The 22,898-nt window shown below is 39.8% G+C and overlaps 1 protein-coding gene across 6 annotated transcripts in view; it reads right to left on the bottom strand.

Moving 5' to 3' along the window:
* rbfox3a (RNA binding fox-1 homolog 3a) overlaps positions 1–22,898 on the bottom strand; it is a 376,227-nt gene that overhangs the window by 12,888 nt on the left and 340,441 nt on the right. For 5 of the 6 annotated variants that reach the window (XM_017482608.3, XM_047159288.2, XM_017482611.3 and 2 more), the window contains 7 exons: positions 17,095–17,148; positions 15,619–15,711; positions 13,700–13,760; positions 12,828–12,881; positions 6,203–6,335; positions 5,512–5,551; positions 3,102–3,166 (listed from right to left, as the gene is read on the bottom strand). In XM_017482608.3, coding sequence (XP_017338097.2) covers positions 3,102–3,166; positions 5,512–5,551; positions 6,203–6,335; positions 12,828–12,881; positions 13,700–13,760; positions 15,619–15,711; positions 17,095–17,148 — 500 coding nt within the window. The remainder of the gene's footprint in view (positions 1–3,101; positions 3,167–5,511; positions 5,552–6,202; positions 6,336–12,827; positions 12,882–13,699; positions 13,761–15,618; positions 15,712–17,094; positions 17,149–22,898) is intronic. The other variant, XM_017482612.3, reaches the window with a different exon arrangement.

The raw sequence follows: 22,898 nt of genomic DNA, 5'->3' as shown, positions 1-22,898 counted from the left end.
CCAAGGCAGTGGTCGTCTTGGAGATGTATTTGGGGTCGTTATCATGCTGGAACACTGCCCTGCGGCTCAGTCTCTGCTTCAGTATGTCATAGTACATGTTGGCATTCATGGTTCCCTCAATGAACTGTAGCTCCCCAGTGCCGACAGCACTCATGCAGCCCCAGACCATGACACTCCCACCATCATACTTGACTGTAGGCAAGGCACACTTGACTTTGTACTCCTCACCTTTTTGCCACCACACATGCTTGACACCATCTGAACCAACTAAGTTTATCTTGATCTCATCAGACCACAGGACATGGTTCCAGTAATCCATGTCCTTACTCTGCTTGTCTTCAAGAAACTGTTTCATCTTTAGAAGAGGCTTCCTTCTGGGATGACAGCCATGCAGACCAATGTGATGCAGTGTGCGGTGTATGGTCTGAGGATTGACAGGCTGACCCCCCACCCCTTCAACCTCTGCAGCAATGCTGGCAGCACTCATATGTCTATTTCCCAAAGACAACCTCTGGATATGAAGCTGAGCACGTGCACTCAACTTCTTTGATCGACCACGGTGAGGCCTGTTCTGAGTGGAACCTGTCCTGTTAAACCGCTGTATGGTCTTGGCCACCGTGCTGCAGCTCAGTGTCAGGGTCTTGTCAATCTTCTTATAGCCTAAGCCATCTTTATATAGAGCAACAATTCTTTTTTTCAGATCCTCAGAGAGTTCTTTGCCATGAGTGCCATGTTGAACTTCCAGTGACCAGTATGAGGGAGTGTGAGAGCGATGACACCAAATTTAACACACCTGCTCCCCATTCACACCTGAGACCTTGTAACACTAACAAGTCACATGACACCGGGGAGGGAAAATGGCTAATTGGGCCCAATTTGCACATTTTCACTTAGGGGTGTACTCACTTTTGTTGCCAGCGGTTTAGACATTAATGGCTGTGTGTTGAGTTATTTTGAGGGGACAGCAAATTTATACTGTTATACAAGCTGTACACTCACTACTTTACATTGTAGCAAAGTATCATTTCTTCAGTGTTGTCACATGAAAAGATATAATCAAATATTTACAAAAATGTGAGGGGTGTACTCACTTTTGTGAGATAATGTATATATATATATATATATATATATATATATATATATATATATATATATATATATATATATATATATATATATACAGAAATTTGTAGCCACAAGAAGAGGTTCTAAGGTCCTTGAGATAAATTTTCTGTAACTGTACTGGAGAGATGAACACAAGTACAGTACCGATATTCACTCAACTGGTGTTTTAATGACATGTTTTGGTCACTACAAAAAAAGGTCATCCTGAAAGAGACCATTCCCAACAGGATAGAAATGTTTCATCATAGGATGAAAGTGATCAGTCAGAATAATTTTGCATTGATTTGCACTGACTCTTCTCTCTAAGAGGACAAGTGGACTCAAACCATGGCAACATAATGCACAGCATAACAGAGTTTTCCCTTTAATTTGGAACATGTCTGTATGTAAATCAAGTACTTATGGATTCAGTTATACATAGTGCCACACAGTATCATAAACCAAAGACAAATATATTTATCCTGGTTTGAGGCAAATTGATGATTTTGGCTTGCAGTCTGTATGCTGCTAATTGGTATTCACAAGCTTCTATTACTTGTTAGCTATGTTATCCTTGTAGTTTCAGTCCAAAATTGAATACACCATATATATTATAAAGTCTACATCTGAGGTAAGCAAAATGAAAAATTACAAAATTTGATTTTGTAGCTGTAACACTCTGCCTTCAGTGATGTGCTCCATAAAATATCAAATAAATAAACATCACATAGAGAAGACCTGTTAAATAATAAAGAGAATACATAAGAAATGCTTTTTTTGTAGAAGGAGGCTTGTGGGAGGACAGAATGATAGAGTAAGAGGCAACAGGAGGAATGAGAGCGTGAAGAGAAGAGGCGGCTGAAATCACTGCAGCAGAACGCCAGCTCTTCACCTGCTCTGATGTGGATCAGCGCTTGCCTCTGATAAATCTTACATTATCTGTGCTCTTCAGGCTAGTGGGCAGGGCTGGACCTTATCACCACTGACACGCTCAATCTCGCACAGATTAAACCAGCGCCTGCCCTGATCCAACCTGACAGGGTCCCCTTCAGGTCCCAGATAAATTACTGACAACACAACACCACCCTGCTTTTCAAACACACACACACACACACACACACACACACACACACACACACACACACACACACACACACACACACAGCCCTTCATGCCTGAGATAAGTGTCCAAAGCTCCAGGAAGTGATTATTCTCCTGTGCAAGATTATGTATGTATGTATCTGAGATGCTAATGCAATTTATACCAAAGTGCTGCTGATTAATTTCCTATAACAGCAAGACTTGGACAGTAGTACCAGTTATAATCCAAATCAATCATGCAATCAGGCATATTTCATGTTCTTGTTCTGATATGTTATTGTTTCTATAGAAACTCCTTCACAGGGAGTTGTATGGCAGACACTCCATATAACCGAAGGCTAATATTAACTGGATAAAAAATGCATTGTAATTTATTGTAAAACATGTTTAAACATTGTTATGATGATCCTTTCTGTTAGGAGACATTTATTTAACATGTATTGAACATGTCTAAAGAGTCAGCGCTTTGTAATTGTCAGTTTTCCAACACAGGAAGGAAACTTTACACCTTCTGGTTTCTCAGTAGCATGACAAGCTGAATTTCACTCATTCATCTTAAAGCATCATTCAGTAAAAACATTTTGCACGAAAGGTATGTAGCTATATGAGTGATGAAAGACTGGACTCACAGTCAAACTCTACAGAGACAATAATTTTTGTCCCTGAACAAACAACTGCTTGTAATTCCAAATGTTATCAACATCTTTATGTAGCTGATTGGTGTACTAATATGCACTGGGAGAAGGTTGAGCTATATCACTGGAAAAAATACCAGATGTGAGGACATCTGCTACTGTTCCAAATAGAATTAAACACGAGAAATTCTACTGAGGACAGCAAATGTAGGCAATAAGCAATTATGCCCTGGGACAGAGAGGGTGCTGGAAGACTCTTACCTGTCGCTGTAAGCTGCTGCAGCTGCTGCGGCTGGTTGGGCATACCTATATGCAGCATAGCCACCCTGTAGAAACACAGGAGGAAGAAAACATTAGCCATATAATAAATAAATAAACCTGGCAAACATTGTACATGGTTAAAAATCCCTGAACTAGCCTTTATGGATCCAAGATGACACAGAAAATGAATCTGCGATACACAGCTACAGTTCCTTCATGAACAGTAATGCACGACTCAACACAATAGTTCACACAATAATCAAGCACGTATACCTATCTACTCTGTGTGCAGCGATAGGTGTGCTACCTGCTACATTCCTGTCTGCACAGCATCAATTCAGTCAATTGAAATGGTAGCAGTAGGTGCCTATTGATCAGCATTTTAAGTGGGAATCTGGTATAAACATTTAAAGCCAGGCAAGGCTTGCTTACTGTGAATGAAACCAAATGAAAGATTGGCTGAGGGCATAGGAGGACCTTTTAATTAATGTGTCTGGCCAATACGAATCCTTTGGCATGACGCCCAAGGGTCCTGTCAGCTGTCTTGACAGGAAATGTGCTCCACAGAAGCCAAAGCACGACAGACACTAAATATTAATAATAAATAATAATAATTCCTTCAATTTATATAGCGCTTTTCTAGGCAAGCGAAGCGCTTTGTATGGGGGTGGGGGAGGGGGGACTCCTTAACCACCACCAGTGTGTAGCATCCACCAGGATGATGCGATGGCAGCCGTAGCGCACAAGAACACCCACCACACACCAGCTAATGGTGGAGAGGAGAGGGGAGAGATGTAGCCAATTCAAGAATGGAGATTATTAGAGGGCCCTGATAGATAAAGGCCAGTGGGGGAATTTCACCTGGACACTGGGGTTATACCCCTACTCTTTATCATATTGCTTGTGCAAGCATTAGATGACATCTGACAAAGCCATTAATTGCTCCACATAAGTCTGCTATTAATAGGCGTGCTGCAAGCAGCATCAAATATCATTAGCCATGATCATTAACCACCAAAGCAGATCAGCAATCCAGCTGGTTTCGGCTGATAACCATGTGCTCAGAACAAGCTTTGTGGGCAAATGCAATACAAATATGCCTTGCTGTAAAGACACTGAATGAATTTGCTTGCTGGGAGCAAGTATCTTTAGTCACTTAAATGTTTATCCAAGTGTCTATTTAAATGAAACAGCTCTGCTCTTCCATCTCCACTTTGCTATTGCATTCTCTGACATCTCTTCTATATATTATAGCGGAGCTGGCACAGTGTGTGTCAGACTGAGCATAGCCTCCAATACAAGACTCAACACTAAATTATATATGCTCTCTCTCATTTTTCAGTTGTGTATTAAAGTCAGACAGTCATCTGTGTAGATCAAGTGCTGCTGAGCAAGGGAGAAAAAGAAACCAGGTCACTTTAAGAACCCTGTATAGACTGTATGGAGGTTTGCGCTTCTTTAGTAAACCATTCAGGCCGTCTGTTTACATTTAGCCATGAGGTGAATCTTAAAGCAGCTATAGCTATCTACAGTTATAGATCTGCCCCAAACACACCATGTAGGAACGGGCATCATTATTCTGTCTTGGCTGCTTTCCCTTCCTTTAAATCTGAAAGTTGAATTCCTTCCCATTTTCCCTCTAGTGACATAATCCTGGGAAAGGAGGCATGCTTTCTCACTTCCTCTGATCACCTGACTGTCTAATGCCTTCTGACATCCTGTCAAGAATAATTGTGCTTGGGCATGGGCTTGGCATTGAATGGGAGAATTTTTGGCTACAATTTAATATAAACTGAGAGGAGTAGATAAGAATGTGCTTCACAAAACAAAACAAAACACTCAAGCAGCCAGCTTATCTAACATGATATGGCCCTTCCTCGCAGTAAAATCAGTCAGCTCTGGTAGCTGAGGAACCACAGATGAGTCAGAAGCCAAGAAATGGGGGGAGTTCACGTTTATGGTTCACGCTATTCATGTAACCAGTACTACAATCTAAAAATGAGGGCATGTCTGACAAGATTTCACTTCATGTAGTTTCACTGTGTCACCATGGGAAGGAAGAGCATGTATAGGAGACCTTGACAAGGCACTCGTGACCATGAAAGGGTTGTCCTAGTGGATTTGTGCAGACTACCTGCATTGACCCTAGCCTTATGAAAGATTCATCAGCAGCTGTTCAGCCAGAACAGAGAGTTAAGACGCTAGCAGTGCTGGAGAGAGTTGCTCATGGAGGCTATAGTCCTCCATCAGGCCACTGACAGGGCATACATGGGTGTCATCCTAATGACCCTGGAAGTGTGGTGACATGCAGACATGACTACAGAAACCTGCAAAAGCACTGTTTTATTTCTGTCTGTTTACAGAATCGGAACAAAGACCGATGGCTAAAAAAGCAGAAAAAGGCACTCACATAGATCTCGGCACCATAGAAGCCATCTTGGTAAACCACACTGTGAATAAAAAAGACAAAAATAAAAACAAGAAAGCAGGAAACATCAGCATAATGTGGATATACAACTTCTGTTGCTGTAGAAATAGTGATAATGAAATATTTCAAAGGACAAAAAGACAATAAATTGTGTGCTCTAGGCTGAGAAGTGGAAATGCTGCAGCAAATGAGAAATGACGGTCATTTTCACATCGTAGAGTAATTTTTATGTTCTGCTAGAAAATTCTTTGATTTGCTATGGATTCAGTTCATCATTTGACTGAGAAACAAATCAAATTAGTTGCAGGATTTTTTTTTTTAATCACACAGACCTAGAAAGACTAAACAAAGCTCATAGAGTTATAATAATAGCTGCATTACAAAAATCAATAATTTAACCTAAGAAAACACTTTATATCAGTGGTTACCAACCCTGTTGCTGGAGATCTTCCCGCCTTCAGGCTTCATTGCCAAACAAAATCTAATGTACTTGTTTTAGTTGATCAAGAACTTCTAAAGACAATGATTAGATGGTCAGGTGGGCACGATTCTGGTTGGAGCTAAAGTCTTCAGGAAGGTAGATCTCCAGGAACAGGGCTATTGACCACTGCTCTAGGACAGTGACATGTGAATTATATTGTGTGGAACCCTAATATTATGTGGTGGAACTCACGCTCCGTAAGCAGGGATGGGAGGAGGTGGAGGTGCGGCACGGAACGTGTTGTAGACTGCACGACCCCGGCCCCTCAAGTGGGCACCTCTATATGCCACGGTTGCCCCTGTAGTTGGGTATGGGAAGCCAGTAACTAGAGAACAGAAGAACAGAGAAGAGAAGGAGTTTTCTCAATTGACCTGTGGGATTGTACTCCCCAGAGTTTGAAAACCAGTAGCTAAGGTTGAGTGATATTCACATACAAACCCAATTCCAAAAATGTTTACACCCAATCGTGTTACCGACCTGTTGCCAAATAACCTCCAGCCTAATTTCTTTTTAGTAACACTTACTTTTCCAGCCTTTTGTTGCCCCATCCCAACTTTTTTGAGGCGCGTTGTGGCCATCAAATTCAAAATTACCTTATTTTTTCCTTAAAATGGTCCATTTCCTCAGTTTAAACATTTGTTTTGTTTTCTGTGTTCTATTGTGATTAACATATGTGTTTATGAGATTTACAAATCATTGCATTCTGTTTTTATTCACATTTTACACAGCGTCCCAACTTTTTTGGAATTGGGGTTGTATACATGGAAATAATAATTAAAAAAAACAAACAAACATGTATCAACACATCACACAACCAATCTGGTTGGGTTTCATTTTATTTCACATATCATAAGAAAATGTACAAATCCATACAGCACCTCTAAAGCTATGAATGTGAAGCCCGCAGAGTGTCATAAACAGTATTCTATTGTAGCTAGGTTGTTATCCACAGCATTTCAGGTAAATGCTACACCTCCATACACTGTGATCTGATGTATACTAAAGTAAATATTATTAGGAATACTTACTAACTGAATCAGTTCTCATTTTAAACATTACTAGAAGACACAAAAGCTGTGTGTGGTTCATTACTACTATATGTAAGTATTCATTTTGATACCAACCATAAATCTGACTCTACAATACATTTATTTGTATTTATTGTATAACATATAAAATACACACAGTAGTGTCTGCAACTCAGTCACAATGAACACCTGGATACTTGTTCTACCTAAAGCGTGTTCCAGGCATTAGAAATGCAGTCCAATTGCTTGTCTGTACCTCTAGGCAGATGTGTACCAAATACTTAATTTTGTTAATGACTGCTAATCATGACTGGCTCTTGAAATAAAAAGGAGAGAATTCAGTGAGGCAGAGAATAATGTTCAGCTACAGGGTGGTGTGTAGTGCCCCTTTATCTGATGCAGAAGAAAGACAGATGGCAGAAGGTAAGGAGTTTGGTCTTTCGTTTTGATATAGAGTGAAGCTGTTGACATTTTAATTTGTCCCTCCTAAGCTATGGACGCCAGTGTTAATATGCCAAACAGCAGTGGTCTGTGATATATACCAGGCCATGGTCAATTTATCCTGAATTTCCCTCCGTATGCAGTGCTCTTATTTTTTCCCCTTATTTTCTGTGTGCATTGTGTGTGCTATGATGTACACAAATGTAATCTCATAATGAGCTATGGGTCTGCATGCTGCACTGATTCAATAATATGCCATAAATCACCGCAGCCAGTTATGACACCCCATAAAGCCCATGAAGCAGCAAAACTATATGGGTGCATAAATTGACTAATACCTCATATGTTGCTGTTATTTTGACTGGCAGCATTATTAAAAAGAAGACCAAACAATGCCCTAAGCAGAGAGAGCAACAGTACATAACACGTAAACCTTCAACTAAAATGTATTGATATAACTGGACGTGTTAGAAAAAAAAATCCCAAGAAGACAATAACTAATGGCACAAAAATGCAACATTTGTCTAAATATAAAGTGTCATCATTCCACCTGAAAAGCTTCCCTTGCAGTTTAGAGCAATGACATCCTCCATTAGGACTCCTTCATTGACTATGGGCTTGCTACCCCTTCTCTGGGACCTTTATATTAACACAGATTTCAAGAATTTCTTCACTGTGTTTTCAATAATCAAGATCAAGAGGCATGTATTCACCAAACTGAACCTGCAATCCTTGATTTTCTTGCATTGTTTCGAAACTTAATGTAAATTTAATTAATATAAATGTGTCTGTATTTGTTTAGTGCTCCAAACATCTATATATGTGTTCAGATTTAAAACAAAAAGTGGGCATGGCCCAAACTGAAAGGGTTTTTATTCTTTCTTTTGTTCTTTCTTTCTTAATTAAATATTAATGGTGGTCTTATAAATGGTCTCAACATGAGGTGAGGACATACTTTTGCTTGTTTCTGCCTATGCTATTTTTCAATATTAGTTGGTTTTATTTCCCAAAATATAAACAAACCAGTAACTTAATTTTAACTACCACTACCCTGACCAGGGAGTTACTAAGGATGAATGAAGGAATGCTATAAATGTATCATGCAATGGTACACACTCATATTAATGAACATGTTTGCTTGTTTGACTGCTCTCACAGGGCCACATAAAAGTAAAAACCTTTTTGTTTCGTCAAATAGGATCTGAGTCCCATTGCACACCTGTACTCTCAATCAGATGTCCTGTGAAACATTCTGATGCTTTCTATAAAAACAAAATAAATCAAAAAACAAATAGAGTGCCTCTTATTCATATCTTTTTAGAACACATTATCTGGTCAAACCGAATATTGTATTTGTATTTCGCTACATTACTAATGCATATATATACATGAAAGCTGTTGTGTGTGACTGTACTGCTCAGTAATAACAGATGAGGTCACCCAGTGGTGTCTTTGTAAAGTTGGAGCAGTTGGGCATGACTAGGAGCAAATACATGTCACACTTTGCCTTGCAAATGTTTTAGTGTCTACTTAAAAAAAAATAAATAAAAAAAAATAAATAAAAAACAGCACTATTAATATTTCCCTCCCATCTACTTTGCATTTTAATCTCATGTTGTTGGTCTCGGCTCAATGTGCTGCCAAGCACTGAATACATTGGCTGAAGACACAGTCAATCAATCAATATTACATTTCCCCTGGTGTCCTTCATGCATGTGTACCCAGCATGGTCTGACATACTCAAGAGAAAAGACCCTAGATTACACAATTAAGTTCTCCAGGCAGGGATCACTGCCTCAGCCCTGGCTTAGCTCTATTCACTCTGCTTAGGCTGAGGAGAACAAAGAGACAGGATGACAGGACTGGCATAATGACGGAGAATGGGAGAAGGAAAAAGTAAAGCAGAAAGGGCAAAAGAGAAACATCATGTGTGTAAAGGAGAAGGAGGTGTGTGTTTGTGTGTGTGTGTGTGTTTGTGTGAAAGAGAGATAGAGTGAGAGACAGAGAGAGAGAGAGAGAGAGAGAGAGAGAGAGAGAGAGAGAGAGAGAGAGAGAGAGAGAGAGAGAAAGAGAACAACAGGTTTGGGGCCTAAATGCAGGATGAGCGAGAGGTGGTAAGAAGAGAAGAGAGGGATAGAGAAATGACAGTACATTACTGTATATTTCATTCAGTGTAGAAAGAGATGGAGGGATGACAAAGATGTGTGAAGGGATGGAAGGATGGATGGGCTAGCTGCAGGAGGGAGAAACCCGACTTCCCTGGAACAGGTTAAAAGCAGGCGATCGGAGGCCCTCATCCGTCATTCTCCTGAATAGGATTTGAGGACAATAAACCTGTAGCGCCAGGACGAATGGAGACGGAGTGCGCTGTCAGCACAACACGATTTATGGTGCCCAATTTCGCTGATCTCCCGCACAGAAACTAGGACTGATAAACAGTGATTAATCACTTTTACATCCGATTTCAGCCCCCCATCCCCCAAAGTATATTAAATGTAGCCATAATTATACCAGAAGAAATGCAATGACCATGTCTTTTTGTTGTTTCTTTCGTTCTTTCTTTTTTCTTTTTTTGAAAGAGAGAAGGATCAACTGGGAGGGAGGAGGGTGATTTTGGACAGGGCTTTTCTGGAATAGTCCCTATTAGTCAGGGAAATCTATATCTTATTTCCATTTTGTAGTCTCTCCACTGCTGTCCCTGGGGGCATGGGAGGCATATGGTGTCATTTAGGCTTGGCAAACTTTAGTGGCATGTTAAGAAGACATGAAAAATTAGCATCCAATAAATCAAGCATGCTGGCTCCCCAAGCAAAGACGCTGAAGTGGTGGCCCACAGTATATCTAATTTGTGACGTCCTACAGTAAATCTGGTGACTTTTTAGAAGGTGCGTGCTCATATGCTAGTGTACGAGTGCGCTAGTGTGGATGAGGAAGAGATGTGTATTTGTATACATTTCATATGTTATTGGTGTGAACTGTTGGTGTTTCAACACATTGCCACAAAGTTAAGGCAGATTACATAGACCATATTGTAAACTTCATTCATTCTTCAAAAACTTCTTTATTCTGGGACAGAGTAGATTCACGGCCTATCCCGAGAACACTGGGTGTGATGTGAGAAAACAGCTTGAATGGGATGATAGTCCATGGCAGTGCAAATGTATGTACACCTTCACACCTATAAGCAATGTAGTGTATCCAATCTACTATTCAGAGGTGGGAGGAAACAGGAGAACCCAAAGGGAATTCACACAGAGATCCACACTGTGCAAAACTCTGCACAGATAGTAACCCGAGCTCAGGATTCAGGCCCTGGAGCTGTGAGATGGCAGCACTGCCCACTGCATCACCGCACCACCTCATAATTTAATTTTCCCCCAATAAATGTTAATGGGTGAACAACTCCCTTGCATGTGTCCTATACTACATAAGCCCATGTGAGTAGATGAATGAGGGAGTGGAGTTATTTGTAATGATATGCAGTTGATTGTATGAGCATGTATCAGCAGGTATTTGAGGCAGAAAGTGGAGGGTAGGGAGAGAGAGACAGAGAGAGAGAGGGAGGGGGAGAGAGGGAGAGCAGGAGGTAGGGGAGGGAGAAGGAGTGAAATGAAAATGATAAATGACTGCTTTCTGTCACAGGCGGTTATTTAGAGGTTCGTTGTAAAGCTGTCCTGGAATGAACAGATTTTAGTCTAATGAGCAAAAAGGCAGGCCGTTAAAGTGATGCGATGTGCTCAGCACTTCTTCCAAATGAAATAATACCATTTCCTCCTCATTAGAATGCAAAAGATCCAAAGAACACACAGCAATAAAGAAATCAGAAAGTAGCGGGTGGGGTGGGGGTGGGGGGTGGGGGTATAGCAATAAGCTAGAAACTCGACACTCTTCATTTAACTATACCACCAAAGTTCTCTAAACTGCTGTGCGTGTGCACGATAAGTGAACACAGGTCTTGTTTTCAGCTCTTTAGCTTGTTAGTGGGCAGAAGCAAATCTATGCTGTCCATTAATATAAACAGCACATCAAGAACCAATAGACGTGGCTGGAATTAACATTATATTATGGTATTTATTAGTTGTGCTTTTAGGCCATTCAAATAAGAACAACTTTTTAAGTGCCATTCAACTTAACTTTCAATTACCTAATGTAAACCACACAATAAATGTTTTTTTTTTTTTTTTAAAGACCCATTAATGGTCCAAGCAGGAAATGCTGAAGCATTGGTACAGCTATTAGTTTTGACTGTAATAGCATAGGACACGGTTAAAATACATATTCTTTATGTGTTATATAGTATTATCTTTGAAATATTGCTGGAAAAAAGTTACAGAGATTTCTCACTGCAAGTCCTGTCTTATTTGTCAAGAATAAATCAGCAACATATTTTTGTATGCTTTCAAGATGCTATAAGGTTTTTGATGATATACATTACTACTATGTTTTTGTATTAACCTCTTAAACTCCAATGAGCTGTTCATAGGTCCACATTTATATTATGTATAAAGAGTATGCTATGTTAAGTGTCCTCTCTAATACTGTTACTCCCTTAATGTCTTGTATGTCATGTTATTTGCATGAATACTTGCTATATTTACACCTGTGACTAGCAAAACAATGTTTTGTTATAGTGTAAAATAAACTATCTGTCAAAACAAGTATACAAAGAATATATTGATTATAGTTGACAACAAAATCCACCTAATAATATTTGACCAGATTGACTTTAGTTTTTTGGTTTGTTACATTCCAGAAAGACCAGAAATTTAGAACGCAATGCTGCTGCAAGTCAAAATGTGGTCATTTAATTGGCAGTTCAGTATAATGCCTATACGATTTTCTTTTAAAATCATAATAAAACTTATTTAAAAACAACAAATAAATGCACAATGAACATGCTTTATAAATATATATATATATATATATATATATATATATATATATATATATATATATATATATATTAAATAAATTAAATGATTACTAAATAAAATCAAATTTCTTTACTGAATTTCAGTCCAGTTTGTAAAGAAATATGGTAGAACTGTAGTTTTATTTTGATGCCCAGAAAGTAATTGATTAGATTGGGCTATTAGACAAAAAAACAACAACAAAAACAACAACAACAACAACAACAACAACAACAACAAAAACAAAGCTTAGCAAGCCTCTTAATCATATCTGTATTTGTGTTTGTTTAGAACACATTATCTGTTCATTCTGTATAATGTATTTGTATTCAGTTACATCCTTACTGTAGTTATAATAATATATGACTAATACACTTTAAGATGAATTACTGAATAATAAGCTTGAAGTTTAAGAAGTTGAGAGATAAATCAGTATACCTGCATAAAATTCAGGACCATAGACAGCTCCCACCACTGGATTCAGCTTCCAGCCTACACAGAACACACAAAGAGAGATTTATCAATGTTTAATGCTAGAATTCTTAATGCCTTAACCTAGCAAGTATTTTCAGAAAACTTTCTTTAGTCTAACTCTGAGTAGGATCAAACAAGCAACAAAAGGTAATGCTTCAAAAATAAAAGGGGGAAAAAAACATAAAGAAGGACAAGATGAAAGAATAAAGCAGTGTCAAAGTAGAGGAAAGGGCAAAGAATAGATTAACACAGAATATTGGAGGAAGAGTTTCTGAGAAAGGTTGCGCTGGAGTAGTCTGAAAATTGGGAGATGCAGAATGAGAAAGAGTGATAGAGATGGGGGCGTGAGAAAGAAAGAGAGAGAGAGTGAGAGAGAGAGAGAGAGAGAGAGAGAGAGAGAGAGAGAGAGAAGTGAAAGTTATCTTGTACGCTGTCAGTGATGGATGGAGGTTGTAAAATGGCCTCCTCTTTCTCTCCATATTGGCTGGCTGGAGCAGTGCTGGGGGGTCTGTGATGCTTTCTTTCTCTGTCTTTCACTGCTCTCCCTCTCTACCAGTCTACTGCAATAAGTTTCTGTGAGGTGCACTAAGCTTGGCAAAGCGACTTGTATAGAGTGACCCCTAGCTTCTCTGTGTGGTGCATTCTGTATACTAGCTCCAGCTAAATTTGATAGGGGTTGTGGCAGAGGTGCAAAAGCCACAAAGTTGCTTGTTTGCTGGCAGCATACATTTAAATGTGAAGTAAAATTTTGCAGGATGCCGTTATTTAGAGGTGTGTAAAGATTTGAGGCAATTCAGCCTAATTTATAAAGGTAAAAGTGAGGGAAAAGCACTTACCGTTTGTGTAGGGGTTAGCCACTTTTTTGTTTGTCATTACTCGTGCTGTTGCATTATTTACCTGAATGAAATACGATCCACAGTGTTAGAAGATATAAGAAGAAAATAAAGGTACACTAGCATGCAAACAGTGACTCACACTGTAGTGGAGAACAGAAAATGCAACTTCTGTGTGCACATACAGGTGACCATGCAAGATTTAGAACAGCTAGATGTGTTATCTAATCCAGCAAGTAAAACAAATTTTATTTGAATTCCCAATGAGCAAGGATATCTGCTTCAGATTCCTTGTAGCAATCCTATCTATAACATTGTCTAAAACAGGGGTAGCCACTGCCAGTCCTGGAGGTTCAGAACTCTCCAAAGTTTGGTGATTTTCCTGTTTAAAGCAGTGGCTCTTAAAGCAAAGCCAGGGGCTCTGAGATTTTCAAATTGTGTTGCAGTCGATGAAATCACAAGCCACCATTATCAAAGTCATTATATTTATCACTGAGTTCTTATAGTTTTCAGCCTGTTAACTGTATTGAATTAGAATACAGTTGTCCTTCAATTCAATACTGTACATTGTGAATATATTCCAATCCTAAATTAATCCAATCCTAATCAATAACTAAAAAAACCCCAAGTGGTCCTATGAATAATGTCAACTTAATCTAATGTGTTCTGTCTATGGAAAGTTCCAGAGTGAAGCACTCCTTGGCTTCAATAAATATTCAAAATGTTATTGTATATTATTGTTAAAATAATTTGAATAGTTTGATTATAAATCTATGCTGACTAGGATTTAGTTTAGGAGTCCTAGGCTACAAAATATTTGAGAACCCTTAGCTTAACAGACACCTGATTCGAGAAGAATCACCAAACTGTGTCCCTTCACACAAACAGGTCACCCCTGGTGTAGGTTCATATTATCAAACATAGTATCCCTTAAAGCAAGAGCAGTAATCATGTACTTTAAACTGAACCTCAAGATGAAACAAGTATTTTGTGTGAGCTCAGCTAAACAGTGTGCCACACAGAGAGCGAGAGCTTCTACGAAGGTGGGGCTGCTGTGGGAATTCAAACATGGCCAATGGCAACAAGAACCATGTTAGTATTTCACCCTCATGTTAATTAGCGTTAATAGCTTTCCTTTCCACAGGGCCACTGGAGGTCATTTAGCTTTAGGAAACAACTGGCCTCGACTTTCCCTTGATATATAGGCCTTGGTATTGTTTGTACATTATGTGAATTATCTTAATTGCCCTATGGAAAATCTTAATAGGCTTGTGGAAAGGGAGGATATGAGAGAGCCAGATAAAGAGAGAGAGAGAGAGAGAGAGAGAGAGAGAGAGAGAGAGAGAGAGAGAGATAGTGCTGCATGTGCCGTAGGGAGTATAGCATATAGGAGAAATAAGCACTGTCTGTTTGACATAAACAGCTGGGATTTAAAATATCATCGGAAGCACTTTGATTTCCCAAGATGAGCTTAATTAAAACATATACTAAGCCTTGGCATGCTCTTATATGTTTCGCATCCAACTACAAAAAAAATCAAACAGCCCCTGAAACAAGTTTGCACATGTATATGAGGCTACCAAGATGAAACCTGGGGGCATTTAGAGCACTTATATATCAAACAGCATTTCTGATCATATATAATTTTAAATTCATTGAGTATTTGAAAGTATTAATGGTATTACAGCATTAATAAAGGGTACTTCACACATTCTTGGCCAAATGAGCTGTGGAAGCATAAGCATATACATGGCTATAAGTTCTCCACACAACAGATATAATTATAAACCCAACAAACACAAATGTTTATTCAAACACACACATGCACACATGCATCATGCGAGAGCAGGCATCAGGTACAGTATTAGGAGAGCGGAATAAGAGAAAGAGGCAGGCAGGAAGGTAGGAAATTAGGAAAGCACCTCAATTTTCCGTCCCTCTACGATTGTACCATTTAGTTTCTCCCTTGCACGGTCTGCATCTGCACTTGTTTCAAAAGTTACAAAACCAAAGCCCTAATTGTGACAGGAGTGGCCAAAACAAATAAAGCAAGTAAGAAGTAAAGGAAAAGAGACAGAGAAAGGAAAAAGACACACTGTAAGCAGAGTTGCAAGAGGGAAATGGTAAGCATTAGTCACAGGTGAACTTTCAACCAGGAAGTGATTCAGAGACACTAAAACCGAAACTACAGACTTCTACATAATAACTTCAGAAAGAGCTGACATAGACAATATGACATGCAATACTAATCATTTAAAGCAAAGAAAACCTTGATTTATGTGCATTATGTATGACGTTTAATTTACCAGTTTTTTTATTTATTTATTTACCTTGCATACATGGCTACATGCTTGTTAGCAAATATGCTGATGATATGCTGTATAAGCCTACACACACACACCCACACCCACACACACACACACACACACACACACACACACACACACACACACACTCTGACAGAGAGAGAGAGAGAGAGAGAGAGAGAGAGAGAGAGAGAGAGAGAGAGAGAGAGAGCCGCACTCTTTTCATCTTCCCTCCTTGGGTACTGTCAGCTGTAAATTATGGTCAGCCACAGCCCACACACCATATCTAGTGCTGGCTATTAGACATTCATGGCAAACAAGAGCTTGATTCAAGCTCCAGTCATTTAGTTCATATACAAAGCCCTACGTATAGCCTAGTAATTGCTTTGAAAGATAATGCACAGAAGACAGTGACAATGGGCATGATCTCAATCGTACACATAAGACCTTCTTCTAAATGTCAGATGTAAATAGTAGCTAGGCTAGGCAATAAAAAATAAATAAATAAGAGTAACATGAATCCTACTACCAGGTTCAAAATCCATGTTTTTTCAATTAACATTATTACATTAAGTTGATTAACAAGGTTAAACAAAGCTGATTATCAGAGGGAGGAACTCAGGTATGAGCAACTCTCCCTGGATAATGAGTCCTCTACGGTCTGCAGTTCTCTCTGGAAGAGTTTCTGTCCGGAAGACTGCTTTTACATATCCCTAACAGCTAATACATGAGATTTCCAGGACCCGAACAGACAAGTTGGTTTAAATCAGTGTATGACAGCTCTTAAAGGAGAATCACCATGCACTGGTCAGACACTCCACTGAATTATAACTGGGTGAGTTGACACTAATTTAGCTGAAACCACTCAGTTGTCTGTGTGCACAGCTACCTTTGAGCGAGTGTGGCTTGGCACAGTGCTATGTGCATATATGTGTGTGTGTGTGTGTGTGTGTGTGTGTGTGTGTGTGTGCGTGTGTGTCATTTTGTGGCTGCCGTGTGAGAGCTGTAATTACGCGACTCATGAAGGGAAAGGGGACCTGTGTGGAGAGAAAGGGATGAAGTGACAAAGAGCTGCTCTTCCAGCTGACTTACCTTAGAGCCCCGCTCGTTAAAAATAATTTCCACATCTAAAATTTTCCCAAATTGCTGCAGAAAGAAAGAGAGACGGGAGAGGGGGGAAAAAGAGAGAGAGAGAGGAGATATGGAGTAATTAGAACTCATCTCTTTTGCACTTTGTCAGGAAACTTGAGCACTTGATTGCATAGCTAACTAAAATAGAATACCCACTGCTCAATGGAGCTACTTCCATAGTAGAGAAGCTTCACAAGTCTGTTGGACTAAAATTACACAGAGAAACCAGACTCAAACACTTTTATCACTGACCAGTCATTGAAATGTGCTAAATGAGGCCAGCTGATATGACTGTACCTCTGTGGAGAATCCTGCCTGTGCACTGTAGAGGGAATGAACCGGCTATTCTGCTGATGGGTAAAACATTTTCAAAAGAGCACTACCATGCTGTGTATGCACCAGTGCTCTTAATGACACACAATGGTTTGTTATTTTCTGTGGTGCTCACCCTGATAAAAAAGCTGGATGAAACCATAAGACAACATATTTCTGGCGAGATTTAACACCCACTACCTCCTCTCAATTAAAATGGATAATTGGATGTAGAGGAGCCATCCTAACCGATGATAAACCATGTATTTGTTTATTATTACCATGAGGAATACTGTCTCTGTAATTACGTGTCACATTGGTTATTATTTTCCAGCCATTTGCATTGTGCATCTTTATCTGATGCCCCTCAAATGCCCAATCCCTCCTTTTTATTTGCTAATTTATAATTAGGGAGCATGTGCTGACCACAGACAAAGCACAGCTGAGACTGTGTTTTAGACACAGCATATAGTTTATGGATTTTCAGCCTGAAAATCTGCCAGAAGAAGAACCCCGAACATTACACCACAACTGACCTTTGATTCAGATCCTCATAGCTTCAGTGAGGACTGTAGTGTTTGGTGTATAGCAAAGTTTTGTGCAAAATGTGTGTCAAGCCTATACCTTTTGGTATGTGAGGGTAAGTTAGCTTGCAGATTCATTAGGACTGATAAAGGTCTTCTTCCCTTGAAGGTGAATTTGTTACTGCACTCCACTCATTACTTTTTTAGTTACTCTCACTCTGTGTTAACCCTGCATGCTTTATGGTAATAAGTAGCATTGGTTAACAATCTCCACTTTGAGCTGTTTTATTTCAATAAATGAATAAACATGTCTGTGTAAGAGACGGCAAAACCAGCACAGTCAGAGAAAGAGAAAGTGATTTTCTGGAACATTCCACTCAGGATATAGTAACAGTTTGGGGGGGGGGGGGGGGGGGGGGGGTCTACTGCATGCATTTTCTCTAGGGACAAGGGACCTAAGGATCCCATTTAAGTGGGCTTGCTTTGGGGATCATTATGGAACACTGCAGAATAAAAGTGAAACCTTAAGTTCCTCTAATGGGTGGAATGAAAGCAGGTTTTAATTGCTGTCTACAATGGCCATATTATTTCATTAAAACTAATTACCCTGTCAAGCAGGCCACGGCAGCTTCATTTCAGCACAACAGGGAAGAAATGGGCCTTCCAGGCACTGTGCGGCTCAACGGGATTGATCGAGGGCCTGGACCACTAATAAGGTTAAGAAGAGCGGCCTTTTATCCTTCCAGCCGTAAGGAGAGACTTGCACCAAATTTGAATGTGCATATGTGTGTGTCTTTATTGGATGTGAGTGGGGGTTTTGTCAACAAATTTAGCACATGGCTCTATTTCTTAACTGACTCTACATGTGCTGGGAAAGAATAGCTAGTTTACTGGTGAAAGTGCCAATTTCTGTTCAGCAGCCTGTTACAGGTCCTAGCCTCTACCTTCTTCACTTGCTCCTGCAAGCTTATTTTCCCCAGTCCAATTCAAATTCCAGACAATCCAAATCCAAACAATTGCTACTTGACACAAATATGTGCCATTTGTTCAAATTAAGGCATTTTTCCCTGCCAGAAACAGCATCAAGCATGTCCATTTGGATCTCAGTTTCAAGTCGTTCACAACCACAGCTGTTATTCTTAACAAAATCTGTGGATGCTAATGGTTTGAATCCACCCTAATGGGGTTACCAAGCTCTGAAATATTTCCCCAGTGAAGGCTCTCCCACACAGCTCAGGTGAGTGCCCCCACTGTAGACCCATCACAGTGGGCTTTGCCATCCACAACCATACAACGGCAGACAGATTTCATAACCGCACAGGTGAAATCGAGCTCACTGAGAGACTGCAGTAAGGACTGTGGGTGGTTCTCATATTGTAAGAGTTGGCAACTTCTGTCAAGCCATTTGGGGTAAATTACCAAATATATCCTCTATGAAAGGTGGAAGATACAGTGTATAAAACAAGTCATCAGTGTATAAACCAATCTTTAACACTCTAAATCCACAAAGCTACTAAACTAAGAAATTAGGAATAAGTAGCATAATTATAAACCCATTATACAAACCCTTTAGTAACCTGCAGAAACCATATGGTTCCAATCCTTTTATCAGGCTCTGTAGATTGCAGGTAAAGTACAGCTTCCCTGCGGGTGGCTAACTATTGGATTGAGTACTCAAACATCTGGGTGTCCACTAAGAATAACTTGCTTTCATCTAGGCTCTGGAATATCAGTCTGTTAATTGGGCTTAATATGGAATTAGATGCAACACTGAGCTTTTCTCATTATTGTCATGATAGAACTTCAAAATGCTGTTGGTGGCTGTCTTCACTGCCTGAGTAGTTACAGTTTAATGAAAGCTCCTCAGGCGCTAGATGCTTGGAGTCACAAAAAAGAACTCATGCTGGAGTGAGGAATCTGACATTTCAATCACGTTCCAGTAGCTCCTGTGTGGAATCGCCAAGGTGGTGCTTTAAACTCCATTTTATTCTCCAACATTAGGCCCACATATCCATTGGTGTAATTGCTTTGGATGTCTTTTTCTAATTATAAAATTAGGCTCAAATAAGGTTGGGTAATGAAGCCTGTTTAATTTTCATTCTTTGTTTGACTATGTCCCATGCCAATGTACTCATGTGAAAATAGAGTCATCAAATTAGAGGTTTGAGAATCTAAATTGAATTTTCATTCCTCTTGGATAAAAAGATCAAAAAAAGCTATCTCCCCACTAAAGCACATGATTAAACCTTAAAATGATATAAATTTGTATTTCTGTACGACTTTGATAGATTCTGCTTCTGGATGCCAAATGGTTGCTCCTAGCAAAATGGCTTACACTTTGATGAAGGTCCGCACAAAAAATAAAATATCCTGATGAAAATAGAAGTCAGGACATAGCTAATGATGTGGCTCAATTAGGCTCATTTTCTAGACTAAACAAGTTTAGATTTGGACCAAAATTTATTAGAAGTGTGAATCACTAATATTAAACGCAGGACTTGATAGGAAACAGTAACAGTCAAAGTATAAATAAACTTTATTTTTTGCTGTTCTTATGGGCTTAATACTTTAATACTTTATTTAGAATTAACTTTGAAACAGCAAAGTTCACCTTCACTTATAATATTAGCCCACTTAGTCTGAACAGACTTCTAACTGAAGATCTGGGTGAGTTTTTGATGGTTTTAATATCTTTAAGAACTCCATGGCCCTGCACTGCTGATATAACTCTCCACTGGTCTATCCCCAAAACTCTTCCAGCCTCCCAGTTTCTATGTTCATGTAGAATTCTAGAGTGATGCACCATGCCTATCTATGTCATCTATTCCCACTAGTCTATCGATGACATGCAATAATTGTGCCCTTGGGTCCTTGCAAGATTTCACAGCAAGTGTTGCAACAGCTCTTACACACACAGGAGCTGTCAGCAAACAAGCAGCTAATGAGAATCCAACTCTCACTTTTTAAGTGCACTGAAAAGTCTCCACTGGAGGAGACCCTGCTCATCACATCAATACTGGGCAGAGTGGAAGAGAAGAGAAGTGAAGAAGAACATCGCTCTAAGAGAGAACAAAGCGGGAACAGATGTTCTCCAAGCTCAGCACTCACTGTGAATCCACAGTGCCTCATCAGATTAAAATGGTACTGTTGCTTATACTTTGCCTTAAGTAAACACTAGCTCCAACTCTTAACAAGCTAAGACTAAAAGCAATATGCTTTTTTGGTCTCCTCCCAGTCATGTTTGTAGTTTCAACAGTAACAAGCTGCCAGTGCACAGCATTTAGTTGCTTTCGCTCACTGAATGCTACTAATTTAAAGTCAAACTATATATTTCTCTGTCTTAGAAAGACACCCATGAATATTAGAAAAGCATACTCATTCAAAGGGTCATAAAAAACTGTAAAACATGCACGCTTACATAGTTAGACATACGTTGACTGTCACACACAGATGGTACAACACAACCTCCTACTGTGTGCATAAAAATCTATACATTTCTGCAAGTGATTTATTACATGTACAGTATCTCACAAAAGTGAGTACACCCCTCACATTTTTGTAAATATTTGATTATATCTTTTCATGTGACAACAATGAAGAAATGACACTTTGCTACAATGTAAAGTAGTGAGTGTACAGCTTGTATAACAATGTAAATTTGCTGTCCCCTCAAAATAACTCAACACACAGCCATTAATGTCTAAACCGCTGGCAACAAAAGTGAGTACACCCCTAAGTGAAAATGTCCAAATTGGGCCCAAAGTGTCAATATTTTGTGTGGCCACCATTATTTTCCAGCATTGCCTTAACCCTCTTGGGCATGGAGTTCACCAAAGCGTCACAGGTTGCCACTGGAGTTCCACTTCTCCATGACGACATCACAGAGCTGGTGGATGTTAGAGACCTTGTGCTCCTCCACCTTCCGTTTGAGGATGCCTCACATATGCTCAATAAGGTTTAGGTCTGGAGACATGCTTGGCCAGTCCATCACCTTCACCCTCAGCTTCTTTACCAAGGCAGTGGTCGTCTTGGAGGTGTGTTTGGGGTCGTTATCATGCTGGAATACTGCCCTGGGGATCATGCTCTGCTTCAGTATGTCACAGTACATGTTGGCATTCATGGTTCCCTCAATGACCTGTAGCTCCCCAGTGCTGGCAGCACTCATGCAGCCTCAGACCATGACACTCCCACCACCATGCTTGACTGTAGGCAAGACACACTTGACTTTGTACTCCTCACCTGGTTGCTGCCACACACGCTGGACACCATCTGGACCAAATAAGTTTATCTTGGTCTCATCAGACCACAGGAAATGGTTCCAGTAATCCATGTCCTTACTCTGCTTATCTTCAGCAAACTGTTTGCAGGCTTTCTTGTGCATCATCTTTAGAAGAGGCTTCCTTCTGGGATGAGAGCCATTCAGACCAATTTGATGCAGTGTGCGGCGTATAGTCTGAGCACTGACAGGCTAGCCCCCCACCCCTTCAACCTCTGCAGCAATGCTGCTAGCACTCATATGTCTATTTTACAAAGACAACCTCTGGATATGACGCTGAGCATGTGCACTCAACTTCTTTGGTTGACCATGGCGAGGCCTGTTCTGAGTGGAATCTGTCATGTTAAACTGCTGTATGATCTTGGCCACCATACTGCAGCTCAGTGTCAGGGTCTTGGCAATCTTCTTATAGCCTAGGCCATCTTTATGTAGAGCAACAATCCTTTTTTCAGATCCTCTTTGCCATGAGGTGCCATGTTGACCAGTATTAGGGAGTGAGAGAGTGATGACACCAAATTTAACACACCTGCTCCCCATTCACACCTGAGACCTTGTAACACTAACAAGTCACATGACACCGGGGAAGGAAAATGGCTAATTGGGCCCAATTTGGGCATTTTCACTTAGGGGTGTACTCACTTTTGTTGTCAACG

The sequence above is a fragment of the Ictalurus punctatus genome, chromosome 13, assembly GCF_001660625.3.
Source record: "Ictalurus punctatus breed USDA103 chromosome 13, Coco_2.0, whole genome shotgun sequence".
In the NCBI taxonomy this organism is placed as follows: Eukaryota; Metazoa; Chordata; class Actinopteri; order Siluriformes; family Ictaluridae; genus Ictalurus; species Ictalurus punctatus.
The sequence above is the reverse complement of the archived record's forward strand: the minus strand, read 5'-3'. Positions and strand labels throughout refer to the sequence as shown.